Source organism: Orcinus orca, chromosome 4 (genome assembly GCF_937001465.1).
Source record: "Orcinus orca chromosome 4, mOrcOrc1.1, whole genome shotgun sequence".
NCBI classification, from domain to species: Eukaryota; Metazoa; Chordata; class Mammalia; order Artiodactyla; family Delphinidae; genus Orcinus; species Orcinus orca.
Window position 1 is genome coordinate 84,965,896 of NC_064562.1, and position 21,969 is coordinate 84,987,864.

At 38.9% G+C, this 21,969-nt stretch overlaps 2 protein-coding genes across 2 annotated transcripts in view; one reads left to right on the plus strand and one right to left on the minus strand.

Moving 5' to 3' along the window:
• LOC101278311 (cytochrome c oxidase subunit 7B2, mitochondrial) overlaps positions 1 to 21,969 on the plus strand; it is a 166,724-nt gene that overhangs the window by 20,575 nt on the left and 124,180 nt on the right. The window lies entirely within an intron of this gene.
• On the minus strand, positions 16,290 to 17,148 carry LOC101290032 (ribonuclease H2 subunit B-like). Its single transcript, XM_033425494.2, is given in 2 exon segments — positions 16,290 to 16,485; positions 16,487 to 17,148. Coding segments are annotated over 2 exon segments (816 nt in total). The 5' UTR covers positions 17,134 to 17,148; the 3' UTR covers positions 16,290 to 16,316.

Genomic DNA, 21,969 nt, shown 5'->3' on the forward strand with positions numbered 1-21,969 from the left:
TCTTTAACTTGATTAATTGGCCTAAATGTTGTACCAAGCAATTGCTGGTCTGGTGGTATCTCAGTGTAATTTTTTCTTTCAGCCTTTTAAATTTTTTCTAAACTGGGGTTAAATAGAGCGGACTTGTTTGGGGCCCTTTAATGTTGGATGAATAGTGGGTCCCTTTGGACCATTCAACCTTAGGTAGTGTTGTATCACAGCCTCTGTTTTTTTTTTTTTTTTTTTTGGCGGTACGCGGGCCTCCCACTGCTGTGGCCTCTCCCGTTGCGGAGCGCAGGCTCCGGACGCGCAGGCCCAGCGGCCATGGCTCACGGGCCCAGCCGCTCCGCGGCATGCGGGATCCTCCCGGACCGGGGCACGAACCCGTGTCCCCTGCATCAGCAGGCGGACTCTCAACCACTGCGCTACCAGGGAAGCCCCACAGCCTCTGTTTTTATCCCATCAATGTCCATTTTATTTATCTCATTTAAAATAATCATCTAAAGATTTCCATCCTGTTGGGATGATTCCCTTTAAGAGTTACGCCTTGTTGGGAAGAAATTGCTTGACTTTCCCCTTAGCTTCTTCCTGTTGCCTTGTTAATCATCTTAATTAACATTAATTAACCTAATGTTTTTATTAACATCTGTAAGACTTATTAAAAGGAAGCTGAGACCACAAAAAAGGCTCCCAAACCTTTTTTTTCTTTTTGGTTAGTTAGTTTTAAAATAAGGGAGTTTTTAAGGTTAGCCAATTATAATTTTTGTATCCACCTTTTAATTTACTTTTTTCATAGGTACCAATAAAATAGCTATTTATAATGAGAACTCTCTAGAAATTTACCAATTTAGAAGTATTTTTCAATTTAAAGGGTCCATCCTCTGGCCATTTGCAAGTAGTATTAATAGTGACTCAAACCAATAAGGCACAAGAGGCATCCCACAAGACAGTGCAAAAGATGCAGCCTCCACAAGGTCCAGAAAGATTACTCCCCCGAATAGTCTAAGTAAAGGCCTTTGTTGCACAGGTGGATACAACAAAGGTTGAGATGAGGCCTTTGTTGAGATGAGACCCCTTTTGACAAATTTCCCTGAGAGCTGGCACAAAGAGACTGCTCAAAATCCCAGTCTATTCAACTGGCTACCAAATGTTCACCTTAGGTATACCTTCCAAATAGCAGAGACCAAGCTCTCAAAACACAGAACAGAACACCTAAGAAGATCAGGTAGAACATTTACATCTCAAAGGCATAGGGAGACAAATACGAGTTCCTCCTAGAAAGGTTTTTCTTCCTTTAAGATGAATTCTAGAAAAATGTTTTATCAAGCTAGCTTTCTTTAACTGTGTACACAAAAACCAGTTTAGGAATGTCAGAAAGAGTCCCATCTTGGCCATTTTTAAGGTGAGATTTCCTTAGTTCCCAATTAAGTAAGTACTTGCAAATATGTTTTGTATGTATTGTACATGAATCTGGCTGGGGTGTTAGGTCGGAGGCTGGCTTTCTGATGCCCCTCATTTAGGAAAGATGTTAGGCCAGCTTCCTACCTAATAACCCAGTCCAGATGGCTTAGTGTTTTTTAACTGAGCAAATCCCAGTATCTTTCAGCTGGGGGGCAACTCCCCCCCCCCAGTATCTTTCAATTGGATAAATCTTAATAAGTGTCTCTCAGCTGAGGAGTCAGGTATCTTTTTATTCATCACCAAAAAAAAACACTTGGGATCATCAGCCCATAGCAGGAGATCTAAGACATAGGAGCTATTTGCCCAGTCATCTAGGCTCACTGAGGAGGTGGACTGGCACAAGTGACCTTTGCTGGTACCAAGGCTCCAGATCCTGGTGGAGTTAAGGCAAAGGAGAGAATTCTGTTCTGGGTCCCTTCACAGTCACCAAAACTGTTGACTGAAAAACATACAACATAAAAGTTGTGAATTAAGTTTTATTCAGGGACCTTACTGAAGACTGTAGCCCAGAAGACAGCTTCATAGATAGCTCTGAGGAGCTGCCCCCAAGAGGTAAGGGAGGAGCCAGGATCCACATGAACTTTTTTGCTGGGAAGAACATGTAGTCAAGCATAAAAAGATTACTGCTAATCATCTCAAGTTAATGATTTTAGTGCTTTTATATATATGGGAAGTTGCAAGAATATAGGGTCATTGAAATTTTTCCTTAGATATGCATCTCGAGCATCTAGGGGCCAACATATCCAAAGCACGGGATGCTTCCTGCTTTTCTCCATCCTGAATTTCCCTCAGGGTGTACTGTCGGTGAGTAGAACTGGAACGGCAGGCAACATTTTTTTCTTTACAAAACAGATTTGTGAAGAATTGGCAAGGTGAAGAAGTCTGAGCTTAGGGTAGTAAACTAGTGAGGAAGAAACAAGTTTTGTTTATGTGGCCTTCTTGGCTCTGAATTCCCTCTCTCTAGTGATAAGAATGTCAGTCTCCTGGTTCAGGGAGGATACCTTTCTTATGGAAAATTTATTTCCTGCTTTTCGGGGGACAGAGGGTCAGAGTGTCCTTGAACCAGCTATTTTTTAAGTAACTTTAATTCAAAATAATCAGTATGCCAAAGGGGCATATTTTGGGGAGGCCTGACCTGCACTCATCACTTGAGAGTGGATGGTAATGGGCTGGTTCCTAGTGTCTTCTAGTACTACTGGGGGTAAATACTTTATTTCTTAACAAAAGTCCAAGTGATATTTCTCTGCCTTAGCATTTTCCTGTTATAGAGAGAAAGAATCCCAACTAAGCTGATGTTGAATTGTTAGCTTTTTTACATGGATAAAAATGAGAAGAAATATGAAGATATATCACCTCCTCTTCTGTTTAAAGACCCAAAACAAGAGTTGTGGTAGGGGAAGGCAGGGGACAAAGGAGTTGGAAACTTAATTTTTACAAAAAAGCTAGCAGTTCATGACAGAGTCCACAGCTTGAGTGGCCTGTATTTCCAGACAGTTGCCCCTGTCTTGACCCTGTTTGTTTCTGGTTTTGTTATCTGTGTCCCTGGGGTGAGGCCAAGGACAAAGGACAATTTGGGAAGCCAGCCATGGCCCACAAAATAAGCCTTCAATTGTCATTTTAATATGTCTACCATTTCACCTTAATTTAATTTCCCTACCTCCAAGAATATATCTTGTTTTGTAAGTTCACAGGCTGACACATCATCCAGAGAGACTATTTATTTTTCCTATCTTCTTCGCACAAATGCTGAGATTATTCTTGCAACAGTAATCAAGATCTTCTGTCTTTGGGTTGCAAAGAAAATGCATTCAACTGTACTTGAAGGAGAAAATTGAAATTCGGCAACAGATGATAAAGCACATTCTCCTTCTCTTTCAGTTGTCTGCTCATATCAGCTGAACTGCATTAATAAAAGCAAAAGGGGACTGTTGCTTGCTATTGGCAAAATATACAGTATTCAGTTGCCCAAAACTCTGTATTAGGTGTGTTGCGGTTTACTCCTATTATGGAACCTTGTGCTTTTAGTCCTTTTTTTTTTTTTGTCAGTGCTAGCATGGTGCAAAATGAACTATGAAAGTACTCCCTAGAGGAAGGTGTTTCCCACTAGCTTTAAGAGCAGAGCTACTGTGAATTTTCTAGAAATATGATCAAATCTCAAGTATTTGAGATGCCTTGCCTATCTGCTTGCTGTAACCTTTTGACATTACTGGTGTAATTATTTTAGGAAACAGCTCTGTAGATTTATTAGCATGCTTAATGCTAGCTTTAATTAGTGATTGCATTTATTGGGTATGCAAGTCATGAGGTTGCCACTGGGTACGTTTACGAATAACACAACCACCATAATAATAAAAGGCATCCACAAATAAAAGTAGGTTGGTACCTCTGAGAGAAAGATTTCCATAAATAAAGGGCGTAGTGCAGATTTTTCTTTTTCCGCCATCAGACAATCTCATGGGCATGCCAATTGTGAAACCATAGTCAAATTTATAGAAATGCATGGGTAAGGACAAAATAAAAGTTCATACTCATATACACTCAAAATAATTCTTTTTAGCCAGCCCTGTAACAGGAGGCCAGTGGCTTAAGTATAGGCAAAATTTTGAAGTAGGAATAGTTTAACTTTAGGTGCCTTTAGACTCGTCTTTGTGTGCCTAGCAATATCTCCTTCTCCAGAAGACTCATTAATTTTCTCTCCCCTCCGAGATTATTTGTGCTCAAGAGGAGATGAAATGCATTAACACTGAGGTTTAAATGATGATAGGGGCTCTTTGAGACCAAACAGACCTAGCTTCAAGTCCACTTTTTATCATTTTCCAGCTATGTGATTTTAATGAATACTTTTTACCTCAAGGAGATGAGGTTTTAGTGCAATTTGAGCTTATACAATTTGGGGGGCTCTTTTTTGAAAAATTCAAAACTGTGTCTATACATTTAGGTAAGGAAGTGAATATTTATAATTACACATTGAAAATGACAAATAAAACAAAATTCAGAAGAATAAATTTAACTTGGTATTCACCAACCGTATTTGTCCATAAAAATTTTTCCATAACAATAAGAATACCTTACCAAAATAACTAGTGGTCTTGGGATACAGTGACCTATTCTGATTCTTATTTTCTGAAGATGTAGGGGCCACTTTGATTTTTCTGTCCTTCTAATGAGTCATTTTTCTTTCTGATCATGGAAATTGATGTGGGTAAGAAGGGCAAAGTTTGGGATGAGTCAGGCACCATTGAACAAATCATCTCTTCAAGTGCACTAAGCTCTACCTTTCATATAAAGTGGTGGCAAGTCCCCAAAGTAACTCGTATGCAAGGAATGCATGTCTTTGTGTGCTTCAGTTCCTGAACCATGGCCAAGCCAGTAAACACCTCTTGTAAGATGTATCATAAAGTCCATAAAGGATTATAGAAATAAAGGTACGTGATAGTGACTTAAAAGATGCCCACCTATGCTGTTTGCCTATATTAACTCATGTGACATTTCTGATAAACTTGTCCTACTAACATTATGAAAAGTATCAGTGAAGTCTGATACCATGTGTGATACTGCTTTTCTTTTCCTTTTAGGCTATATTATAATCTCAATACCAGTAGTCCTTGCAGTTAGTATCAAAGTCAGGAAGACTCACAGGCTACTGGAGTTAGCAAGAAGGAGTACTTGATCCTCTTGGGAGGAAAGGAGTTCTTCCCTTTCCATTGATGCATTAAGTAGGCTGTTCTTTGGAACCTTTGAGTTGTACTCGATAATAGTCCTTAATATTTGCCTCTCCTAAAGGATGCCCAACAATAGCTAAAAATAAATTTAACTGAGTAGGGTGAAAGAGTAAGGAAATAAATGAATACATAAGAGGTCCGTTGCACAGAGCTGGAACAAAAGAAACCTACTTACATCTGAGATTCATTTTCTCTTCACTGCATCAGAATAACATGCCTAAAATTTAATTTGGTTTTACAATGCTCACAATCAAGCTTGGCTTTCGGGATGTTGTATTCTGAAAAATCTGTGGTGTCTTCAGCTTGTGCTGAATCCAGTGTCATTCACTAGTGACACAGGCAGGAGAACAAGGGGAAGAAGCAAGAGTAGGCTCAGGGTAAACAAACTAATCCATAATGGGGTAGCACTGTATTCACTAGTCTACTACATAGATTTCAAAGGGATGGGGGAAACTGAAATTTGATGTAAGTTCATGTCTTTTCTCCAAGTCCTCTGAGATCAGAGACAAGACAAGGAAAGTTTACATAGTTGTCTTATTCAAAGTGAATTCTCTTAGACACTTAGTTCAGCTGGCTCTGGGGGCGTCTCTCTTTCTTCTGATCTCCTTTTCTCACTGCTTCTCCCTTTCAGTCCTCTCTGTTGGATCCTCTTCCTCATCCTGGCCTTAAATGTTGAAGTATCCCGGGACTCTGTCATGGACCTCTTCTCTTCTTTAGACACTTTCACTCCCTAGGTAATCTTTTAATTACCATCCTGACACTGAAGGCTCCCCAGGTTCCATCTCTGACCTGAATCTTTCAGACCCGTATCTAACTGTCTACTTAAACCTAACATAACTGAACTTGAATTCTTGATTTTTCTCCACTAAGTCTGTTTCTCTCAGCGTGTTCCCCTTCAAGTAAATGATAACATTTGGTTGCTCAGGTCAAAAAATTCGGCATCACCCTTGACATCACTCTTCATTTCATATCCCACATCAGCAAAACTGTTGGTTTTACACTTTTGAAATTTATTCTGAGTCTGACCACCTCTCTCCATTTCTGTTGTCACCACTTTCGTTCAAGCCACCATCATCTGGAACCTGGACGTTTACTTTATCCTTCTACCCCTTGTGTCTACTCTTGCCTCCATTTAGCTATACTTCATACATAGCCAGAAAGATCCATTTAAAATGTAAATATGCTATTACCTTCTGAGTAAAACCCTCAAATGCATTCCTGTCACACTCAGTGAAATAAAAAATCCTTATTCTGACCCAAAGGCCTTACATTATCTGCCTCCAGACTCACTAGTTTCTATCTGTACTCACTCTTCTCCAGCTGCTCTGCTACTCCTCCATGCTGGAAGGACTTTACCTCAGAGTCTTTGCACTTGCTGTTCCCCCTGTCCAGAATGATCTTCATCCAAATGTCCACGTGGTTTGCTCTTTTATTTCTTTCAGTCTTTGTCAGCTTGTCAGAGAAAACTTCACTGCCTGTCCTGCTCAAAGTAGCACCTTTACCCTGCTTTATTTTTCTTTACATCTTTATTTATTGTCTACGTCTCCCAGTAGAATGTAAGATCTATGTGGAAAGAAATGTGGCCTGATTTGTCTTTTATATGCCCAAAGTCTCAAATGTCCTGGCATATTGAGTAAATATTTAGGGAATGAATGAATAAGGTGCCATTAATGTTCTAGGGGCTCCATTTGCTTTAGAGCAGTATCCTTTCTGTTCCATAGTCAAATCCATTATATTGATAGTTCCCAGCCAGTTGCCACACCTGGCTTTTAGCAGCTAATCTGTACTAGAACAGAAGCCAAATCCTGTGATTATGAAAACATGACATGTACTGAGGAAGGCATAGACTTAGGCTGCATTTCTGCTCACAGACACACCAGAGTAACATAAAGCTTCAGGACTCATTACAGATTCTACTTAATTGGGGCTTAAGTCTGCTATCTTACAACCTTCAGCTAGAGCCATTGTTTCTGGAGTTTGGCTCAGTTAGCTGTGCTTGTTAGAGGTTTCAAGGCTTAGATGAATTTCTTTAAAAAATACTGCTGGTATTTATTCCTTTGTGTAAATCATTTTTTTCCCTTGTAGTAAAAGTAACACAGACTAGATTAATGAGGAAACATTGGAAAAACAACAATTGTAGAAAAAATTCCACTTCTCAGAAACAACCATTCTTAATTTTTTTTAATAGATCTTTATTGGAGTATAATTGCTTCACAACACTGTGTTAGTTTCTGTTGTACAACAAAGTGAATCAGCCATATGCATACATATATCCCCATATCCCCTCCCTCTAGAGCCTCCATCCCACCCTCCCTATCCCATGTCTCTAGGTCATTGCAAAGCACCGAACTGATCTCCCTGTGCTGTGTTGCTGCTTCCCACTAGCTATCTATTTTACATTTGGTAGAGTATATATGTTGATGCTGCTGTCACTTCGTCCCAGCTTCTCCCTCCCGCCCCATGTCCTCAAGGCCATTCTCTACGTCTACGTCTGTATTCCTGCCCTGCCACTAGGTTCATCAGTACCATTTTTTCTTTTTTTTTTAGATTCCACATATATGTGTTAGCATACGGTATTTGTTTTTCTTTTTCTGACTTCACTGTGTATGACAAACTCTAGGTCCATCTACCTCAATACAAATAACTCAATTTCGTTTCTTTCTATGGCTGAGTAATAGTCCATTGTATATATGTGCCACATCTTCTTTATCCATTCATCTGTTGATGGACATTTAGGTTGCTTCCATGTCCTGGCTATTGTAAATAGTGCTGCAATAAACATTGTGGTACATGTTTGTTTCTGAATTATGGTTTTCTCAGGATATATGCCCAATAGTGGGATTTCTGGGTCATATGGTAGTTCTATTTTTAGTTTTTTAAGGACCTTCCATACTGTTCTCCATAGTGGTTGCACCAATTTACATTCCCACCAACAGTGCAGGAGGGTTCCTTTTTCACCACACCCTTTCCAGCATTTATTGTTTCTAGATTTTTTTTTTTTTGCGATACGCGGGCCTCTCACTGCTGTGGCCCCTCCTGTTGTGGAGCACAGGTTCTGGACGCGCAGGCTCAGCGGCCACGGCCCACAGGCCCAGCTGCTCCATGGCACGTGGGACCCTCCCAGACAGGGGCACGGATCCGTGTCCCCTGCATCGGCAGGCGGACTCCCAACCACTGCGCCACCAGGAAAGCCCTAGATTTTTTGATAATGGACATTCTGACCGGTGTGAGGTGAAACCTCATTGTGGTTTTGATTTGCATTTATCTAATGATTACTTATGCTGAGCATCTTTTCATGTGCCTCTTGGCCATCTGTATGTTTTCTTTGGTGAAATATCTATTTAGGTCTTCCACCCATTTTTTAATTGAATTATTTGTTTTTTTGATATTGAGCTCCATGAGCTGTTTGTATATTTTGGAGATTAATCCTTTGTCCATTGTTTCATTTGCAAACATTTTCTCCCATTCTGAGGGTTGTCTTTTCGTCTTGTTTATGGTTTCCTTTGCTGTGCAAAAGCTTTGAAGTTTCATTAGGTCCCATTTGTTTATTTTTGTTTTTATTTCCATTACTCTAGGAGGTGGGTCAAAAAAGATCTTGCTGTGGTTTATGTCAGAGTGTTTTTCCTATGTTTTCCTCTAAGAGTTTTATAGTATCTGGTCTTACATTTAATCCATTTAGAGTTTATTTTTGTGTATGGTGTTAGGTAGTGTTCTAATTTCATTCTCTTACATGTAGCTGTCCAGTTTTACCAGCACCACTTGTTGAAGAGGGCTTCTTTTCTCCATTGTATGTTCTTTCCTCCTTTGTCATAAATTAGGTGACCATATGTGTGTGGGTTTATCTCTGGGCTTTCTATCCTGTTCCATTGATCTATCGTTCTGTTTTTGTGCCAGTACCATACTGTCTTGATGACTGTAGCTTTGTAGTGTAGTCTGAAGTCGGGGAGCCTGATTCCTCCTGCTCCATTTTGGCTATTCGGGGTCTTTTGTGTTTCCATACGAATTGTAAAATTTTTTGTTCTAAATCTTTGAAAAATGCCATTGGTAGTTTGATGCGGATTGCATTGAATCTGTGAATTGTTTTGGGTAGTATAGTCATTTTCACAATATTGATTCTTCCAATCCAAACACAAGGTATATTTCTGCCTCTGTTTATGTCATCTTTGATTTCTTTCATCAGTGTTTTATAGTTTTCTGAGTAGAAGTCTTTCACCTCCTTAGGTAGGTTTATTCCTAGGTATTTTATTCTTTTTGATGGTACATGGGATTGTTTCCTTAATTTCTCTTTCTGATTTTTCTTTGTTAGTGTGTAGGCATGCCAGAAATTTCTGTGCATTAATTTTATATCCTGCAACCTTACCAAATTCATTTATTAGTTCTAGTAGTTTTCTGGTGGCATCTTTAGTTTTTCTATGGATAGTATCATGTCATCTGTAAACAGTGACAGTTTTACTTCTTCTTTTCCAATTTTTATTCCTTTTATTTCTTTTTCTTCTCTGATTGCCATGGCTAGAACTTTGAAAACTAGGTTGAATAATAGTGGCCAGAGTGGACATCCTTGTCCTGTTCCTGATCTTAGTGGAAATGCTTTCATTTTTTCACCATTGAGTATGATGTTTTCTGTGGGTTTGTCATATATGGCCTTTATTATGTTGAGGCAGGTCCCCTCTATGCCCATTTTCTGGAGAGTTTTATCATAAATGGATGTTGAATTTTGTCAAAAGCTTTTTCTGCATCTATTGAGATGATCATATAGTTTTTATTCCTTAATTTGTTAATATGGTGTATCACATTGATTGATTTGCATATATTGAAGAATCCTTGCATCCCTGGGATAAATCCCACTTGATCGTGGTGTATGATCCTTTTTATATGTGGTTGGATTCTGTTTGCTAGTATTTTGTTCAGAATTTTTGCATCTATGTTCATCAGTGATATTTGACTATAATTTTCTTTTTGTTATATCTTTTTCTGGTTTTGGTATCAGGGTGATGGTGGTTTCATAGAATGAATTTGGGAGTGTTCCTCCCTCTGCAATTTTTTGGAAGAGTTCGAGAAGGATCAGTGTTAGCTCTTCTCTAAATGTTTGATAGAATTTGCTTGTGAAGCCATCTGGTCCTGGACTTTGGTTTGTTGGAAGATTTTAAATTACAGTTTCAATTTCATTACTTGTGATAGGTCTGTTTATATTTTCTAATTCTTCCTGGTTCAGTCTTGGAAAATCGTAACTTTTCAAGAATTTGTCCATTTCTTCATGGTTGTCCATTTTATTGGCATATAGTTGTTTGTAGTGTTCTCTTATAATCCTTTCTATATCTGTGATGTCAGTTGTGATTTCTCCTTTATAGTTTCTAATTTTATTGATTTGCATCCTCTCCCTTTTTTTCTTGATTAGTCTGGCTAAGGGTTTATCAATTTTGTTTATCTTCTCAAAGAACCAGGTTTTAGTTTTATTGATGTTTGCTATTGTTTTCTTCATTTCTATTTCATTTATTTCTGCTCTGATCTTTATGATTTCTTTCCTTCTACTGACTTTGGTTTTCTTTACTCTTCTTTCTCTAGTTGATTTATGTGTAGGGTTAGATTGTTTGAGATTTTTCTTGTTTCTTGAGGTGAGATTGAATTGCTATAAACTTCCTCTTAAAACTTCTTTTGCTGTGTCCCATAGGTTTTGGGTCATTTTGTTTTCATTGTCATTTCTTTCTATGTATTTTTTGATTTCTTCTTTGATTTCTTCAGTGATCTCTTGGTTATTTAGTAGTGCACCATTTAGCCTCCATGTATTTGTGGTTTTTACAGTTTTTTTTCCTTGTAATTGGTTTCCAGTCTCATAGTGTTGGGGTCAGAAAAGATGCTTGATACGATTTCATTTTTCTTAAATTTTCTGAGGCTTGATTTGTGACCCAAGATGTGATCTATCCTGGAGAATGTTGCATGTGCACTTGAGAAGAAAGTGTATTCTGCCAGTTTTGGGTGCAATGTTCTATAAATATCAATTAAATCTACCTGGTATCTTGTGTCATTTAAAGCTTGTGGTTCCTTATTTATTTTCTGTTTAGATGATCTGTCTGCTGGTGTAAGTGGGGTGTTAAAAGTCTCCTAGTATTATTTTTATTTATTTATTTATTTAAAAAAAATTCCCTAGTATTACTGTGTTACTGTCGATTTCCCCTTTTATGGCTGTTAGCATGTGCCTTATATATTGAGGTGCTCCTATGTTGGGTACATAAACATTTAAAATTGTTATATCTTCTTCTTGGATTGATTCCTTGATCATTATGTAGTGTCCCTCCTTACCTCTTGTAACAGTCTTTATTTTCAAGTCTATTTTGTCTGGTATGAGTATTGCTACTCCAGATTTCTTTTGATTTCCATTTGAATGGAATATCTTTTTCCATCCGTTCACTTTCAGTTTGTGTCCTTAGGTCTGACGTGGGTCTCTTGTAGACAGCATATATATGGGTCTTGTTTTTGTATCCATTCAGCTAGTCTGTGTCTTTTAGTTGGGGCATTTAATCCATTTACATTCAAGGTTATTATTGATATGTATATTCCTATTACCATTTTCTTAATTGTTTTGAGTTTGTTTTTGTGGGTCTTTTTCTTCTCTTCTGTTTCCCACCTAGAGAAGTTCCTTTAGCATTTGTTGTGAAGCTGGTTTGGTGGTGCTGAGTTCTCTTAGCTTTTGCTTGTCTGTAAAGGTTTTAGTTTCTCTTGAATCTGAACTAGATCCTTGCTGGGCAGAGTAATCTCGGTTGTAGGTTTTTCTCTTTTATCAGTTTAAGTATATCCTGCCACTCCCTTCTGGCCTGCAGAGTTTCTGCTGAGAAATCAGCAGATAACCTTATGGGGTTTCCTTTGTATGCTATTTCTTGTTTTTCTCTTGCTGCTTTTAATATTTTTTCTTTGAATTTAATTTTTGTTAGTTTGATTAATACGTGTCTTGGTGTGTTTCTCCTAGGGTTTATCCTGTATGGGACTCTCTATGCTTCCTGGATTTGGGTGACTATTTCCTTTCCCATGTTAGGGAAGTTTTCCACTATAATCTTTTCAAATATTTTCTGAGACCCTTTCTTTTTCTCTTCTTCTTCTGGGATCCCTATAATTTGGATGTTGGTGCATTTAGTGTTGTCCCAGGTCTCTGAGATTGTCTTCAATTCTTTTCATTCTTTTCATTTTTTCTTTAATCTTCTCCTTGGCACTTATTTCCACTATTTTGTCTTCCAGCTCACTTATTCATTCTTCTGCCTCAGTTATTCTGTTATTGATTCCTTCTATTGTATTTTTCGTTTCAGTTATTGTGTTGTTCATCTCTGTTTGGTTGTTCCTTAGTTCTTCTAGTACTTTGTTAAACATTTCTTCTATTTTCTTTATCCATGCCTCCATTCTATTTCTGAGATTCTGGATCCTCTTTCTTATCATTACTCTGAATTCTTTTTCGGGTAGATTGCCTATTTCCTATTCGTTTATTTGGTCTTATAGGTTTTTACCTTGCTCCTTCATCTGTGACATATTTTTTTGCCATCTCATTATTTTTTCCTTTTTTTTATGAGTGGGATTGTGTTCCTGTCTTATTGGTTGTTTGGCCTGAGGCTTCCAACACTGCAATTTGTAGGCTGTTGGGTAGAGCTGGGTCATGGTGCCTAGATGAGGACCTCTGGGAGACCTCACTCTGATGATTATTCCCGGGGGTCTGAGGTTCTATGTTAGTCCAGTGGTTTGGACTCGGAGCTCCCACCAAAGGAGCTTCGGCCCAACCCCTGCCTTGTGAACCAAGATCCCACAAGCTGAGCGGGGTGGGGAAAAAAAAAAAAGAGAGAGAGAACAATAATGAAGTAAATAAAATTAGACTAGTTAACTAACAGCTATGTTAGAAAATATAAAAATAAAAATATAGATGAAACAACAACTGGAAGATAAAACAGAACCACAATAGTGAAAAGGAGGAAGAGAAAAAAAAAAGTGGAAGAGGCATTGGCTGTGGAGGGCGGAGCCTAAGCAGGGTTGAGGTTTGGGCAGTGGGTGGGGCCTATGCTTAGGAAAAGGGCTGGAAAAGGTGGAGGGGTGAGGGGTTGGGGCTTAGGCTCAACAGAACAGAAGAGGCCCAGGCTTGCCCCTGCCTCTGGTCTCAGACGGCAGGAGACCACACCTGGCAGACCAGCAGGCTTCCTGGGCTTGAGTGGGTGGGGCAAACGCCCTCCACTTCTCTCCTGCTCCTCCGGTCCTGGAGGACTCCTCCTGCTTGCCTCTCCTGATCTCACGGGCTTCCCCCCATGCCCCCAGGACCCACATGGCCTGGAGGGGGCCTTTGGAGGGCAGGGGACCAGCCTGGGAGCTCAGCAGGCTCCCCATACCCGAGTGGGTGGGGCAAATGCCCTCTGCTCCTTTCCCACTCCCCCCGCCTGCCTCTCCTATTCTATTCTGGCCTCCCTTCTGCACTCCCAGGATCAACCCAGCCTGGAGGGGAATCATGAGGGCATAGGACCCAGCCCGAGAGTGGGGCAGACTTCCCTGGCCGATTGGACAGGGGAAATGCTGGGCCCGCTTCCTCCCTGATCTGAGCCCCCGAGGGCCCCTCCAGGTGTGGGAACCCCTCTCCCCTCTCAGCCACTGCTCAGGGGCACTGGTCCTGTCCGGCCTCCACTTCTTCTCCCCCCTCAGTTCCCCCACATCCTACTGGTTCGTTTGGGGGTTCTTCGCATTTCCTTGGGCGTCAGGGTCCCCCACAAGCGTCTGCCAGGCACCCTAGTTGCGGCAACCATGGTTAATTTTGATGCATTTCTTATTAGTTTCACTTTAGTGTGTTTGTTTATGTTTGTGTGTGTGTGTATGTGTGTGCGCACGCATGCATGTTTACACAGTTGGAGTAAGCCAACAGTATTTACTGAGCACTATTTTTATTCAGAGCCCTTTGTTGCTGTCCTAATAATCTTATTAAAAAAATGAGGGGCTTTGACTTTCTGTCCTCATTGTGAACTACTCCTCAGGAGGCATTCCTTTCACATGAAATTAGACTTCCCTCTTTCCATGTTACCATTACCCTGTGCTGAATGTATGTTTGTCCTTTTTGTTATATCTATCTAGGCTCTCTCCCTCTCTGAGAGATAATACAGTGGAAGCCTGCTCAGACATGTTGGAACAATATTGGAAAACAGAATTCAGTCAGTGAAAACAAGAGAGTAAAGTATGTGAGAGTGTCCCTGACTTGAAGAAGAGTCAAGTAGTGTTGTGATGTCAGGCTTGGTGGATATGGGGAAGAGTTGCATGCTAAGACTGTTTTGTGACGGAAGCTAAATCCAGGGAGCAGATGGCAGGTCTAAGGCCAGACCTAAGAAAGAAGATGTTAAGTCCTAGCCAGAGAGAATGTAGGTAATAGACATAGTGGATGATGGAAACTTGGGGACTTATTATAAGGGTGGCTGAACTAGTTCTACCAAATGGAACTAGTTCTACCATATATTAATTAATTAATATATGATCATTATAGGAACACTAGAAAGTGCAGATAAGTGGCTGTCCACTTACTTTAAAATATCTTTTGGTGCTTGCTTTGTGGTATTAGTTGTATCTAGGGTGGAGATTAGGGGAAGAGAGAGACTTGGGAATTGGAGGAAGTATATACAAGAGACGAATAGGGAAGTACATCACTGCAATATAATCATTCAAGAAGAAATATAGTGATCTGTCATCTTTGTAAATATAGTAACCTGTCTACACTGCTACTTGACTTGTTATGTATTACTTTGGTGATTTGAATTAAATCTATTATTTTTAGAAAACACTTAAATTCATAAATTGGCATTAACAAGCTGGAAATAGACCGGGATTTAAATGTGGCTTATTTCCTGTCATCCTAAAAGAATTCATCGAAGTCTTGGTGGAATGCAGTGTCTAATACCTGAGGGCACCCCTCTGAGATACCGAAGTGTTTGCTTCAAAGGAAAGCGATGAGCTCTTATGGCCCCTTCTAAGGGACACCACTTTGCTATTCCCATTGTGCTCCTAATGCACAGTACCCAGCATGTGAGTTATTGCTTGTCAGGAAAGCTCTGATTGTCACTGTGAAATGTTGTTCTCCAGGTGTTTTTAAGAGTCATTTTAAGAGTCATTAAGAGTGGTGTCAGCACAGCAGGCGGCCCTTCCGTTTTGGAACATCGATGCCTTCCGCAAGGGTTGGCAGACTACTGGTTCTGGCCTGATGAATAGTTCCAAACAGGAGTGAGGCATGTCCAGGAGGTGGCAAAGAATCCCCAGACCAGGCTGTTTTTATTCTTCAATCTGCCTCTAGGGTGCAGAGGCTAACTCTGCTCCTGTGAGGTAATTAGGGAGGAATCAGGAAGTAAGACTGCTTGCCTGCTTGGTATGAATTGTCAAACAAGACTCATATGTGACTCAGTTGTCTTATATCTGTATGAGATATTTATTTTGTAAAGTAGTTTTACATACATAATTAGATGAAACCTCTGAGTCCTGGGTGGCAGACAGTGTATAGATAAAGGACATAAGACAATCTTTTCTTTTTTTAGCACCTATTACCTTTTTTTTTTTCCCCCTAATACTCTTGGGCTTGGAGGACATAGTATCTTCCTATGGAAAATGCACATGAAAATCTATGCCCTAAAATGCTTCTCAGCAAAAAATGAACACAATGAAACATGAAGAGTCTAGAAAGAAGAGATGAGATTCACTGCTTCCCTCCCTCCCTTCCTCTCTCCTTTCCTTCCTTCCTTTCGGTTTGATATATATTAAACCCTCCTAGACTGAGGTACACTTAATGGTTCCTGCCTCTTGCTAGAATTGTAATGCTAATTTTTTTTTTTTTTTGTCACACATCAGTTTATTGAGGAAATTGTGATGTTAGAGGTTAATTCTATTCTCTTGATTACTTTTCATGATGTCAAACAGAACTCCAAAGTCCACAAGCCATGAAGTTACACAATTACTTTCCCATATTTTGTTCAGGAAACACAAACATCAAACACAAAGAAATGTTCAAGTGAATCTGAAAATTGCCCCCTTCCTACTTTTTTTCAAAAGGTGGTAATTAAGGGTTAGGAAGTACAGTGGAATGGAGGAAGGATGAAAATGGGACATGTAGAAGGCAAACATTTTTGCTCGATTTAATTTTCAGTGTTTCAAATCTTTCCAGTTTTTTTAAACATGTTTTGCACCAAAAAAGGAATCAATACTTTTCATTCCACTCTTGTCAACTTTAGCCAAAACCTTCTGAGCTGCAGTCATTTTGCTATTTTTCTTTACAGTCTTCAAATCTTTAGTGTTAAACTTAGTGTAATCTTCTTTTGCTTCTACGGGCTCATCTGATTACTTTCTTTGATGGAGGGTTTGGCACTGAAGCTGGAGGTTCTGGAAGCTTTAAATATTTAGATAAGTCATCACTTAGTTCTTTAGGGATGTAATCAGATATCAGACCATGGGCATAATTAATACAATCCTCTTCCTTGTCACTGGAAACCGGGTCACCAGAGAAAAATGCAGTAGACTGTACCCGGGCACCGACATTTACACTATTGGTTTTTAATGCTGCCATAGTCTGATTAACCTTTTTTTCCAGCCATTTTAATGTCTTCTTTTTGCTGTACTTGTAATATTTCTTCTTGTCTATTTCTTTCTCCTCTGTCACATGTCGAAGTAACTTCTTAAGTTCAGGAAGTTTCAGCAACAAGATGCAATTCAGAAACATGTCATCCATCACAACTTGATCCAGGGGCTGAAACTTTCCCTCTCTATCAGCCTTTGTAAGGGAGTGGAGAAGCAGAAACAGAGGGTCCATGGGTGTGGCAAAGTGAAGAAGAACTCTTGATTGAACTGATTGATTTATAAACCAAGAATGGTTTTTTTCCTTGAAAACTTTTATTTCAAACAGCTGCGGTAGACACATATTGAACAAGTAAATGGCTCCTTCCCCTGAACATGGGTTAACCAGTTTTACAAACAGAAGCCCACTTTTCATCTTTGAAGCATCTTTTAAATACTCTGGGACTAGGAACACGTGCTGCCGGGCGTGAGCCCCTTCTCCGCAGTCCACACCTCCCGCCCTGCTGCCTGTTTGGTCCCGGTGGCCACAGGCCAGGCCTCTGCTAATTGTTTTTTAAAAAGCCAATTATATTTTCATGTTGCCGAGAAAATTTCTGCCTAGAGTATAAAACACCTGCTTGTGATATTTTTTTCCATACCGGTTAACAGTTCTGTCCAGTAGGTGGACTCCTTCATGTACAGATAGGGGTTTTCTTTTTCCTTTAATCAAGTGTTCTTAAATTTGTGAAAAGGCATTTCCTCATATTGAACTTTTGGTTTCACCAATTTATTTTCTGAAAGACTGAAAATAGATTTTGGTATACTGCCTATTCCTGTTTGAGAAATAACTTCATCTTTAGTTACTTTTTCTTTTGTTTTATTTCATTTTTGTTTTAGTTTATATCTTGACATTTTAAATTTATAAATCAGAGCCCCTTAGCAGTGACTAAATTTACCATCTGCATGGGATTCTTTTAAAATAAACTACATTTCTGTGCTTATATTCATCACAATATACAAATGTGTGAATAATTATGATTAATATATATTGATACCAAGGACTAATAATTATATTTGTTGTGAGAATAAATCTGTTTATAGTCTCCATAGTTGTTTTCTTCACATTGTTCTGGAGTAAATGTTTTTTTATAATGCTTTTTTCAACAGGGAATCTGGCTCATGAGTCATTTTTAAGCCAGTCCCTGAAATTTACACTAGTTACTACCCCTAGGGTCAGATGTCTTTGGCAGTTTCTCTATGGCCACTGGGACAAGTGCAGATTCTCATTCTGGGTTATGAGTCTTTGTCCCTAAATCCTTACCTTTCATCCCTGTTCTTTGAAAATCTTATCATACCATGTACTTATAGACACTGAGATGTTGTATGCGTGATGAAAATACCAGTAGTTGATTCAATACTTTTATTCCAACATGAAAAAGAAATCTCTTGACCTGGAAACCCAATTTAGGAAAAGCTTCATTTAGGTAACCTTTGTGTGCTCTTTCTCTGTGACTGAGCCAGTGATGGTAGCATGTGACCTGAAACCAAATTTCTCTCACAATTCATTGCGTTTTCATATATTACAGGTTCTACCTCCAGTGAAAGATTAAAATGTCAAAGATAAGTAGAAAAAACAAGGCAACCTCTTCCCTGTATAATCAAGGCCAATTTTGCTGTTTTTATTCTAGATTGTAAATTTGTTGAAAGAAAGAGTTGTATCTTATTCATCTTCGTATTTATCCTAGTATCTGATATCAAACATGGAAGCATAACTGAACAGAATGTATTCTATTACTTCAAAAATTGAAATAACTTGGATTAGAACCTTCTATTAAGCAGAATAATTAAGGATGTCATTACAGAACAGAAATTAAAAAAAAACACACACACAGATATTTAAGATAGGCAGATATAGTTTTGAATCATGGCTCCTTTTATTAGCTGTCTGACCCTGCTCAAGTTATTGAACCTCTTGGAGCTTCCGGTTTCTCAGTTTCTAAAATGGGAATAACAGTGCTTAGAAATAATCGAGGACAAGATATTATATAATTTATCCAATAATATGTTATGAAAAATGAAGACTCAAACCCAGCTCTTCTGATTTCTTCTGTATAACATTGAAAATGTCTTTCTATACTTTAAGTACTTATAAAGGACAGGGATTAGAAAACTCTCCATACTAGTTACAATAATCCTGTTCTAGGATGATATAGGGAGAAGGAAAAAGATAATACTGGAAACTAAATTCTGAAAGCAAACTTAATTTTGAGACCTTTCTATGGCCTGAACTTTAGTGTCACTTCCAAATTCGTATATCCTAATGCCCAGTGTGAAGGTATTTGGAGGTGGGGTCCTTGTTGGGTGGGGGGGGGAGAGGTGCTTAGGTCATGAGAGTGGAACCTTCATGAATGAGATTAGTGCTTTTATAGAAGTGACCCCACAGAGCTCCCTAGCCCCTTCCACCATGTGACGATATAATAAGAAGTCTGTGACAGGAAGAGAACCCTCACCCAACTATGCTGGCACCCTGATCTTGGACTTCTGGACTCCAGAACTGTGAAAAGTAAATGTTTATTGTTTATAAACCAGCCAGTTTATGGTGTTCTGTTGTAGCAGCCCAGATGGGCTAAGACAGACCCTGACAAGAACTTTAAACTGATATTCAGGTAATGTAATTAAATGTTTAACATTTTATAAGTTGGTAGGTAAGAATTAGTTTGAGAGAAAATTTTAGTGCAAAAAAATGTGGAAAGATAAGGAATTCTGAAAGGACCAAATCAGAGAGATTATTTTCTAAATTAAGTCAGATAACCAAGATATATGCCAAGATATTAAATCTATGAAGTAATTTCAAGAAAGCATGAAGAAAATGAAGAGTTGGAATTGTCAAAGTAATTGATAATGTCCTTCACATGGTTAAATATTTTCTTCTAGAATTAAAAATTTAATCCAGATATGATATCAATTTAATTATACTCAGGACTGGTACTAGCCTTACCTAGGATTCAACTGTATGAAAATATAATACACCTTGATTTTTTTTAACCAAAAATTTAAGGTAGAGATTTTATTTCCCGCTGCCTGTCAGAAATAAGAGGAAACTGACCTTATTTTTTATAAAATTATAACCTTCGGATTAAGTTGCCCAAGAGACCGAGTGAAGGATGTTTATTAAAAGTCCCTTTCCCGGGCTTCCCTGGTGGCGCAGTGGTTGAGAGTCCGCCTGCCTATGCAGGGGACGCGGGTTCGTGCCCCGGTCCGGGAAGATCCTACATGCCGCGGAGCGGCTGGGCCTGTAAGCCATGGCCGCTGAGCCTGCGCGTCCGGAGCCTGTGCGCCGCAACGGGAGAGGCCACAACAGTGAGAGGCCCGCGTAACGCAAAAAAAAAAAAAAAAAAAGGTCCCTTCCCCATTGCAAAACTAGGAATAGTACAGGTATGCAATAATAATAATGATGATTGCAGACAGAAAAAGGGTTAAGAACCAGGGCTATGGGACTATTCAAAGAAATGGACAGGATCTACTATTCGATTCTTACTCTTCTCTGCGGGCCACTGTATCAAAAGGCATTCAAAGGATTGCTTTCTTTTAGGCTCTAAATGTCCTTTGGGCGTTTGCAGATCTGCATGCTACATTGGAAAAACCTCAGCTTACAAGATGTCCTGTTCAAGCTGTGCTATAAAAGCAGAGGAAGTAGCAGCCCCAGGCTTTCTATCTTTGTCAGGACTCCTCTTGAGATATTAATGTAAAAGTTTACAAAACTAAAAGTTGAATTACATCTCAGGTTCAATTGGATCTGTTAAAATGGCTTATGGTTCAGGGTAATTTATCAGGTTTATGTATCTATTGGCAGAATTTATAGTGTTGTATAGACCACATACAGGTGGAGTTGAGGAAAGGAATCAATCTTTGTCATCTCTTAGTCTTTTTTGTCTTTGAGATGTGGCAGGAGTAGTGCTGAATAAAAGCCAAATAACCTGGGAATCCATTCTTTCTTTTAGAGTGGCTTGGGATAAGATCTCAGTTCTCACATAGGTGTTACTTATAACATATATAGAGTTTAGAAAGAAGAGAGCTTTGGTTGTCAAAGAGATATTTTTATTATCCTGGGATACATACATCTAAAACTCTAGGACTTTCAGTAAAAATTTTCTTCATAGCTTCCAATCAGTTGCACCAGCTGCTTCTTCAGAATGTCCCTCTTGATCAATAATGCCCATGATACTGGAAGGAGAGGAGAGAAACTTTCTATACAGTAGAAGTGAAATCTCTGTTAAGAGATACATATGTCTGGTTGCTGGCCCAAATTTTTGAACTGCTCCATGTTTTCTAATATTTCTTGTTAGATCAAGAATGTGTATTTTTATGGTGTTTCATTTATCTAAAAAATTTTTATGACTCTTCTCATTAGCAAAGACAAAATCAGTCCACCATATTTGAACTTCAGACAGTCATTACCAGGCTAGACTAACTGCCTTTCTGAGATGATTTTTAAGAAATAGATTTGGGGGACTTCTCTGGCAGTCCAGTGGTTAGGACTCCACGCTTCCACTGCAGGGGGCACGGGTTCGATCCCTGGTTGGGGAACTAAGATCCCACATGCCCTGAGGCGTGGTCAAAAAAAAAAAAAAGAGAGAAAAAGAAATAGATTTGGAACAACCAAGTTTTACTAATCAAAAATCAGTTGTATTTAACACTAATTAGGTGTAGTGACTTTTCAGAGTAAAAAATGTCAGATATATTTTCAGCATAGATAAAACTACACACTCCTTTTTGGTACTTGCATCAACCTGCCCTGCTCTAGTTTGTTTTATATACATGTGGATTTACATTACTGTATTTTAATACATTTTAATAATTTTCAGAGTATCTATTGTTAATGATTTTCTTATAGAATATCAAACTTAAAAGAAAAATTGGAAGCACAGTACAAAGAATGCTTTTTTCCCCTGAACCGTTTGTAAGTTACTAATTTGATTCTTTATCATTCCCAAATGCTTTAGTGTTTAAACCCTATGAACAAGGACATTCTACTGCATAATCATGACACCACCTTCAAAACCAAAAAATCAACTTCGATACATCCAGAGACATCTCAGATTCCATTCAAGTTTCACCCATTGTCCTAAATGCATCCAGCAAAAAATCCAGCTAAAATTCTCATATTGTATTTAGTTATTTTGTCTCTTTTGACTTTTTCAGTCTGGAATATTTCCATGATTTTTTCTTTGACTTTAATGACCCTAACTCTTTTGAAGATTGCATGCTAGTT